This window comes from Podarcis liolepis (assembly GCF_965112155.1).
Source record: "Podarcis liolepis genome assembly, chromosome: 2".
Taxonomy (NCBI): domain Eukaryota; kingdom Metazoa; phylum Chordata; class Lepidosauria; order Squamata; family Lacertidae; genus Podarcis; species Podarcis liolepis.
In genome coordinates, this window is record NC_139555.1 from 21,617,446 (window position 1) to 21,626,734 (window position 9,289).

General features: G+C 45.1%; 1 protein-coding gene across 4 annotated transcripts in view; it reads left to right on the forward strand.

Annotated features, from left to right (window-relative positions):
* The window catches only part of LMBR1L (limb development membrane protein 1 like), a 52,891-nt gene extending 46,151 nt beyond the window's left edge, over positions 1-6,740 (forward strand). The window contains exons 15-18 of one of the 4 annotated variants that reach the window (XR_014522646.1): positions 1,151-1,217; positions 2,619-2,780; positions 4,331-5,578; positions 5,683-6,740. Coding sequence is in view for 1 of the 4 variants with exons in the window: in XM_083490194.1 (XP_083346320.1) it covers positions 1,151-1,217; positions 2,619-2,780; positions 4,331-4,389 (288 nt within the window). In the remaining 3 variants the exon portion in view is untranslated. Of the gene's footprint in view, positions 1-126; positions 1,218-2,618; positions 2,781-4,330 lie in introns of all 4 variants that reach the window. The other 3 variants (XR_014522647.1, XR_014522645.1, XM_083490194.1) reach the window with 3 other exon arrangements.
* Positions 6,741-9,289: the final 2,549 nt, after the last annotated feature.

The following is a 9,289-nucleotide window of genomic DNA, read 5'->3' on the forward strand; positions in this document are numbered from 1 at the left end:
GGTTATTTGTGGGGCATAGGAATTTGTTCATTATTTTTTTTCAAAATATAGTCCGGCCCACCACATGGTCTGAGGGACGGTGGACCGGCCCCCTGCTGAAAAAGTTTGCTGACCCCTGATTTATAGCATGTTAATGGGAGCTCCTGATCTGAAAGCAGGAGTGGGGCCAGGAAATCTCAAAGAAATTGGGAGTCCGAGAGGCTGCTAGCGAGTAGGACTTGATGGTTTTTTTTAATGGTTCGTTCTCTGCCTTTAATTTTTTTTTTTTTGAAAAAGTAATAATCATAAATAAATAAGAATAAAAATGTGCACCCCACAACCGAGACCTTTCCATTGTAACTAGCCAACCTCCCAAAATTTCAACACCTCTTGCAATGGTTTGACCCCTTTCCATTTTAACAGTACTAATTCTACAAACACCCTCAAAATCATATTCCCTGCATATTCCCCATCTTACCTTAATGGCACATGTTAATTTATGTTTAATAGCTATATCGCACACCTCTTTATACCATTCTTCCATTTTATATTCAGCTTGTCCCTTCCACTTCCTAGCTATCATAATTTGTGCAGCTGTCAATAAATTTGTGAGCAAGTCCTTCATAGCCCGCAAACCTCCCACCCCGTTGTAAATTGATAATAACGCTACCTCTGGACTTTTGGTCAGCTTTCACCCAATGATTTCTGCTGTCTCCTTAAACACCCTTTGCCAGGAAAATGGTACATATTTACACCCCCACCACATGTGAACGTAATTCCCTGTTTCCTGGCATCCCCTCCAGCATAACACCACATATTCCTTGTTTATTTGATTTAATCTGACTGCGAGTAGGACTTGCGAACTGCAGAGAGGCAGTAGGGGGGGCTGAGTGAGTTACAACTCACACCTGTAAGAGCTGAGGCACAGAGCCTCCTCTTTGAGAGGTGGGGAATAATTGTGGCTATGAAGCTACTTCCTTGCTAGTCTGCAGTCAAAAGTAATGTGGGTTTCTAGTGTCACTGGAATGGATGCTGGGAGCTCAGGATTGTCTACTCTGATTGGCAGGTGGCTCTCCAGGGTTCCAGGAGATGCCATGATTTGAACCTGGGAACTTCTCTCTGCCTGCTCTGTCTCTGAGCTGCGTTTATTCCAAGATGCTTTTCCTTGCAGATAATCGGGAACTGTGTCTCGTTGTTGGTGTTGAGCTCTGCCCTCCCAGTTTTGTCTCGGACTTTGGGTGAGTTTTGCCTACTTCACTCTGTCCTCCTCATCTTCTTCAGAGTGCATCAGTAAAATTCAGCCTCACTGTTGAAAAACTCCCATGTAGGCAGGGCTGTGTGCTTTCAAAACAAATACACCCAGCTGAAGCAACCCCCCCTCTTTTTTGAGTTTGATAGTAATATGGGCTACACATACAGTGGTACCTTAGTTCTCAAACGTAATCCGTTCCGGAAGTCCGTTCCAAAACCAAAGCGTTCCAAAACCAAAGCGTGCTTTCCCATACAAAGTAATGCAAAATGAATTAATCCGTTCCAGACTTTTAAAAACAACCCCTAAAACAGCAATTTAACATGCATTTTACGATTTAACGAGACCATTGTTCCATAAAATGAAAGCAATAAACCATGTACTACAGTCACACAGTCAATCAACCAATCAGTAGCTGAAATGAGTTCCACACAGTCACAAAAAGGAAACGAAAAAGCCGCAAAAAACAAAGAACGCAAAATAAATAGCAAAAACAGACAGACCTCAGCGTAACACTCAAAATGGAAGTGTGGCACTCAAATCGGAAGCAGAACACTTCTGGGTTTGCAGTGTTTGGGTTCCAAGGCGTTTGAGAACCAGGGTACCACTGTATTTGTGTAGTCATTTACTTTATTTGTATTATTTTGCTTCCACTGATCCTCTGGATGGAGGCAAAAAGTATTAGGGTGTCGAAGGCCTGTCCCCTGCAAAGTTTATGTAGCTTCAAAGAGGCTGCCCCTCATGTTTACAGTGGTGCCTCGCAGGGCGAAATTAATCCGTTCCGCGAGTCTCTTCGTCTAGCGGTTTTTTCATCTTGCGAAGCAACCTGATTAGCAGATTAGAGCTATTAGCGGTTTAGCGGCTATTAAAGGCTTAGCGGATTAGCGGCTTAGAAAAAGGGGGGAAAGCGGAAAAAAATTGCAACACTCGCAAGACGTTTTCGTCTTGCAAAGCAAGCCCATAGGGAAAATCGTCTTGCGAAGCAGCTCAAAAACGGGAAACCCTTTCGTCTAGCGGGTTTTCCGTCTTGCGAGGCATTCGTCTTGTGGGGCACCACTGTATTTGCAGAATCATTATTGACTAAAACAGTGTTTCCTTTTGGACCCAGAAGAGGGCACAATAGGGCACGCTTATACACAATCTACTGACATGTGCAAGGGCCAGGAATGGAAACCCTGTGCAAAATGGTCGCCCTCTGTATAATGTTTAGAAAACTCTTGGAAGGAGCATAAACCAGTAGATAGTACAATGAATCACAGATCTTTAAAATATTGCAGATGACCTTGAAGACTCAAGTGTGTGCAGCATGGCCACCATTATTATTATTATTATTATTATTATTATTATTATTACTATTATTATTATTATTATTTCTTTCTCTCCATCTCAGGAATCACGAGGTTTGACCTGCTTGGCGACTTTGGGAGGTTTAACTGGCTAGGAAACTTCTACATTGTCTTTCTCTACAACATGCTCTTTGCTGGCCTCACGACTCTTTGCCTGGTGAAAAAATTCACCTGGGCTGTGCAAGCTGAACTCATCAGGGCATTTGGTAAGTGCTAGTGTCCCCCTCCCCCTCAAGCTCTCCTCTGTCTATTTGTTACAGCGATATTGGGAAAGAGAACCGTTAAGTAGTCTGATCAGCAACAAAGGGACCACCATGTCCTGCGTAGAAGGGAAAGAACATAAGATGTGATCCCATTAGGGCTGCGGCTTCCTTCTGTGGAGGTTGACTATGACCTAGTTTACATGTCATGCTAAGCTAAACCATGGCTTGGTGCAAACGCATGGGCTTGAGAAGAGGAGAGCCACTTGCTCTTCTCCAGTCATACTGCTTTGCTGTGCTTTGGCTTGGCTTAGCACATCATCTGAACCCGGCTTGGTAAGTTCAGCTCTCTCCAAGCTAACCATGAGCTGGAACCAAGGTTTTCCCCTGTGGTTTATCTGGGGCAGCTAAACTACCAGCCTTGGTTTGGCCAAGATGCTAGGCCGTAATTTGGCTTACCTGATTTACCAACCAGGCCAAAGTGTGGTGGGCCCTGGGGGTTTCTTGGAGCATTCTGAACCTACCTAGGGTTGTCGGTTCACAGCACGGAAAACTTTTCTTCCTATGGAACAACCGTTTTGCATGTGAGGAAACCCCCACCTCACCCCACCCCCAGTTCATTTCCTGTCTGGGCAGGCTCACTGTGCGTGTTCATTTTATTTACTATTCTTATCAGCCCCTTTCCAGCCACACGCTCGGAATGGCTTGCAACAAATACTGTGGTACCTCGGTTCTCAAACTTAATCCGTTCCAGAAGTCCACTCCAAAACCAAGGTGTGCTTTCCCATGGAAAGTAATGCAAAACATTCTTTTTGTTTTCTGTTATGTGAATGATGTCATGATGATAAAAATATGTAAAATTCCATAAAAATTATTTTTTAAAAAAGGAAAGTAATGCAAAACAGATTAATCCGTTCCAGACTTTTAAAAACAACCCCTAAAACAGCAATTTGACATGAATTTTACTATCTAACAAGACCATTGATCTGTAAAATGAAAGCAATAATCAATGCACTGTACTATAAAATAAAGAAGACAGTATTGTAGATGATAAAAAAAAAATTGTTACCTGCACTGACGATAGTCATTGTTTGGATGGGGGGCTTTTATCCATTTCTGCAGTCACATAATCAATCAAACAGTAGCTGAAATGAGTTCCACACAGTCACAAAAACAAATGAACCGAAAAAGCCTCAAAAACAAAAACGCAAAATAAATAGCAAAAACAAAAGCGCCAAACTTAATCCGTTCCGGAAGTCCGTTTGACTTCCGTAATGCCAAGGCACAGCTTCTGATTGGTGCAGGAGCACCGGAAACAATAGCTGACCGCCACATTGGATGTTCAGCTTCCGAAAAACGTTCAAAAACTGGAACACTTCCGGGTTTTTGGGTTTTGGGAACCAAGGCGTTTGAGAACCAAAGTAGCACTGTAATAAAATTGCAACGATGGAACAACTTGTTCAGTTGGTCTTCTTCCTGCCTGGGTATCGGGATGAGAGACTGCAGGCTTTGGCCTTTAATCCATAATCTCCTCCTTCTCCTCTCTTTCTCTCCAGGCCTCCACAAACTGCCTCTACCGGTGACTCGATCCCAGCAGCCATGCAAGCTCAGCTAGGATCAGTGTTGGTGCCTGAACCGAGCCTGGCAAGGCTGCCCACCTTGCCCGTGAGCCACAGCCGGGACATCCTTACCTTGGCGCCATGATTGTTGCTTGTCTTCTGAGCCATCGGACTGCAGCAGACGAGGGTGGGGCAGACAGCTGCCTTTGGCCTGCCTTCATTTTGACCAATGACTTGTCGGAAAGGAGGGAAGGTGGCGTTTTCAGCCTCGCCTCCCCGTTTCCCAGAAGCCCGAGGAGGGCGATAGACTCGAACCACTCTTGAGACCTCACTGTCTTCTCTGAGGTCCCCGTTCCTATCAGCTGAGGGAACATCTCAGTAGTTCACACTGTGACTTCGGAACTGGGCCGGTGTGAATAGGTTGTGGAGAAAGAGGCCTTTGACTGTCTTAGAGAGAGATTGATGTAGAATTGGCCCCGGGGCATTGTTAGGGAGCAACGTGGGAGAGACAGGCTGTGGGGGGGGGGAAGTCCCTTGCCCCCGCAGGGGTGCTGCAGATTCCTGCTCTTGCTCCCTCTCTTCCTTGTTTACATTTGACATTGTCTTAAACCTCATGCCCATGTTGGCCTCTCACTAGACCGTAGGGCCGAAAACCTTTCCAGTTAGGAATTCTGAGCCAGTTCTGTGTACTAGATCGAACTCCGTTCCATTGTTTACATACCTCACTCAAGTGCAATATAAGCTGGCGCTATTGAGCCATTTATCCATGGCTTTCTGTTCAGCAGCCATCTCTGTGAGAGACTATTTTATGTGTGTGTGTGTGTGTGTTTGCGTGCGCTTTGTGTTCTTCAAAATTTGCCCCGCAACATGTAAGCTTCCCTTGTCCGTAACGCTGGGTGTCGTCTCAAAGTCATGGTGGACACATCTAATCAGTTTCCGCTCTTGTTTCCCCCCCAAAATGGAAACTCTGTAAGGGGAAGCAGGCCACAGAGTGCCCTTGCCCTGCAAGAAGGGATAACTTGCCACAATGGCCACCCTTCCAACTCTTAGACCGTTGAGAGGCGGTTGCAGAGTTTGACGTTTTCTGAAATTAAGAACAGACCTCAAGAACACGGATGCAGCTCTTTTCTTGCCCTGTGACCCCCATGCCTTGCTTCATGCAATCAAATCCCCTTCAAGGGCAAACTGCACGGCCTGTGTAACTTGCTTTGCTCTCCACACTCTATCAGTGTTTCCCAAACTTGGGTCTCCAGTTGTTTTTGGGACTACGGCTCCCATCATCCCTAGCTAGCAGGACCCAGTGGTCAAGGATTATGGGAACTGTAGTCCGAAACAGCTGGAGACCCAAGTTTGGGAAACACTGCTTTAGATCAGGGAGAGCCATTGTGGTGTCGTTCAGGTGCCGCCCAACTATGTCCCTGGCAGGGGCTGATGGGAGTTGGAGTTCAAAAACAGCTGGAGAACGGACACCACATTGACTACTTCTGCTCTAGATACTCCCAGCTTGTAGGAAGATCTCCTGTTATTTGGGTTGGAAGGTGAATCTGTTCAATATGGAGGTATATTTTTCAAAATCTGGGGAATGGCAAAGGCATGTTAGAACACGGGTAATGTGGAAGAATGGTGCAATGGGAAACAGCCCTCTGCCCCCTCTACTATGAGTGCATCATAGTGTTTGGATGCCAGGCTGTGATCTCCAGTTTGTCAGGACTCTGTACCCAGTGCTGGATAGGAATTATATGAGAAAGTTGTATCCCTTATTTTAATTCTCTATTAATGTGAAAGCTCTGTCTATAACCCAGTTTGAGCCTAAATGGCAGGAAGCAGAGAGGTATCAAATTTACCAGCCCAGATGTGAGCGGCCATTTTACAGTTGTGTCTTTTGAGTTTTATGGTAGGAGTTGCTGTGTGTGTGTGTGTGTGTGTGTGTGTGTCTTTTTCCTCCCTGTCTTTGTGGCACCATTGTTTTGCAGTGTGTATCTATGTGTGCTGGGCAAGACCACAACTGCCTATGCCCCATGTTTGCAGAAAATGTAGAAGTTTGCTTCAAGGCACGTGGGCAGTTTTGAAGAACGACAGACTGCTGCGCTCTTGTTATTGCGGCAACCATAATCTCCATAAATTTCACAGCCGGAGCTGAACATAGGAGGCCGCACACAAAAGTCCTGCATCCTTACCACAGATCAGACTTTGATTGGGAGGGGAAGGGTTGTGTGAGAATGAATTGTTTTGTTGCAGGAACATATTGTGGCATTGCAGGCCACAACTTCAGAGGGGCCCAACCGAAATGGAGACTTGTGACCCCTGCCTGCCTTTGTTGCTTCATGTAGTGACTGTCTGATCTCAGTACTATACTGTCCATGGGGCTCGTATCCATGTAAGCAATAAATTGCCTAGTCCTCTTTTATCTCCCCTCTTCTCTCTGGATGCTTATTTTGTGTTGTGGGGGGCTCTGAAAAAAAAGGGTGGTTTCTGTCCTGACACGGTAGAGAGAAAACTTTCCAGCTAGCTGTGTCTCCTGTTTATGTTACTCAATGAATGTTTCATAGAGAGAGCCTCAGATTACCTTTCTGAGCCTCTGTGATCCTGTTCATTTGAATATTGGGTCATTATTTAATGGGGAGGTGAGGCATTTGCCATGCAAATGAGCACCCTGGATTTTGTGGTTTGTCATACCGCAAATGAATTAAAGCAAGGACTGTTTTGAGTCACAACAGCCAATCCAGATTATATAAGGCAAAGTGATTTTTCTGCATCTTTATAGCTAAGTAGCTAGCTACTCCCATTGCAAATTAGTATTTAAAACAACAACAACAACACCTTAAAAGAGAGCAAACATCTTACCTATACCTATCACTATGGTTCTGTACTGGAGTTAAAAGTCTTGTCTTGTTGTAAACTGTCATGGAGAAATTGTTGGATGTCAGCTCCGATCATCCCTGACAATAGACTTGATTGACAATTGTCAATCAGCTTAGGGCTGATGGGAGTTGTTGTCCAACAACATCAGGAGGCCTCCACAATGACCTCCCCTGCCTTAGTATTTTAGCTGGTGGGTTGAGACCAACACACCGTTCATGCCCCATTTTCTTTTTGTCTAGAGGGGCTGGGCTTTGACTGGGAGCACCCCAGTGCAAAAGAGGAGGATGGCTCTGTTATATATCATAGGGTGGGGTCATCTTGCCTACACATCTATGACTGGCGTGGGAGCCCTGATCTTTTTTGTATTGGCTTATTTTGGATGGGTGAGAAACATGGCCTTGCCCCCTCACGTTACACAATTCCCATCATCCCTGACTGTCGGCCATCTTGACTTTGGCTGATGGGAGGTAGGAGTCCAACAGAGGACTTATGGGACTGCATTTTATGTCTCCCTGTTCTAAGAGAAAAGAAGAAAGAGAAACGGGTGCACAAGTCGATGTTAAACTGGGCCCCATGGTGTAGGTTGGGATTAAAGGTGGGTTTAAGCTTCCAGAAAACTGCTCCCTTTCTCTTATGGGTTATTCCAGAGTCTGTACAGAGTCCTTAAGTGGGTTCCTTATTGGTAGGAGAAAAATAACAGGCCAACCAGAGTATATTGAGAAGCAAAGCAGCTAGTAAGCCTGATCTTTATTAAAGGAACTGGTGCAACAGGGTCCCCACTCACCACACGCAGGAGGGAGGAGAACCCACAACAATGGTGCGCAAGCCCCTATAAAGACATTTGAAATTGCCCACCCTGTAGCCCAAGACCATCACCCCTAAAACATCATACATACATCACAGAAGGAGGTGGTCTCCAGCAGAAATTTGAGAGTGTTGCTTCTCTCCTGTCTGCTAGGATACCTGATAATGCCTTACTTGATTGCATTTTCTGGGTAGCCGGGCCATTCCTTGGAGATGGTAAATACTTTCGTTTCTGAATCTCTTACACATATTGATAGTTCGCTCAGCTTAACAGATAACTTGCCAGACTGTATTTGCAGGGAGGTGTAAGCCCCTACAGTCCAAAGGCAATTGGAAAGGTTTTCCCATTTCCTTCCTCCTTGCAGAGAAATATTTGAGGTCAATTGGGGAAAGTCAAAATGGCTTCAGGATTGCTCTCCTGTACTATTTCAGACACGTGGTTTATATACTTATGTATGTGTTTGCCTTGTACGTTTATGAACATTTATTTTATATTTGAGACCTTAGAATTCTTATAACAGGAGGTTGCACAATTGCTCATGTATACTGAGCCTGAAATGAAGCTCATTAAATATGTTTGACCTCCATATTTTGCAGCAAGCCCCCTGCACCACAGCTACTTGGTTGGCATGACCTGTGCACTGCACAGAGAGGGGTGTTCCTATAGAGACACCTTGTCTGCTCTGAAGCAATTCTCTTCCTGATCCCTCTCGCATGGCAGTCTTGTTCCTAAGGCTACGTTTTACCTGCATAGGCCATGAAGGTTTTTGTGAGAAGTTAAGGAGCTGACTTTGTAGAGGAAATCATTAAAGCAACCGACCACCGGCTACTCTTGATCATAGCTGTCAACCTTCCCTTTTTTTTGCGGGAAATTCCCTTATTCCAGCACCGTTTCTTGCTTCCCGCTGCTATCCCGGATTGTTAGATATCCCGTAGACTGTCCCCAGGACAGGTGAGGCTGCTGATCCCTTATTTTCATGGCTGCTGATCCCTTATTTTCAAATCTGAAAGTTGACAGCTATGCTCTTGATTGGAACAGGTGATGATCGCTGCCCGACACATTGCTTTTTCACCACCCTTAGTGTGACATTTGTCATGCATCACGTTAGTGATGAAAGGGAGCAGCAATTCTTCTGTGCATCCTTATGTGAATTCACTGCAAGAAGAGTGGTCTACATATAACACAAATTCACAATGCGCACCGAAAGAACTGCTAGCACAATGGATTATGTAAAAGGTAAAGGATCCCTGGACGGTTAAGTCAAGTCAAAGGCAACTATGGAGTTGCGG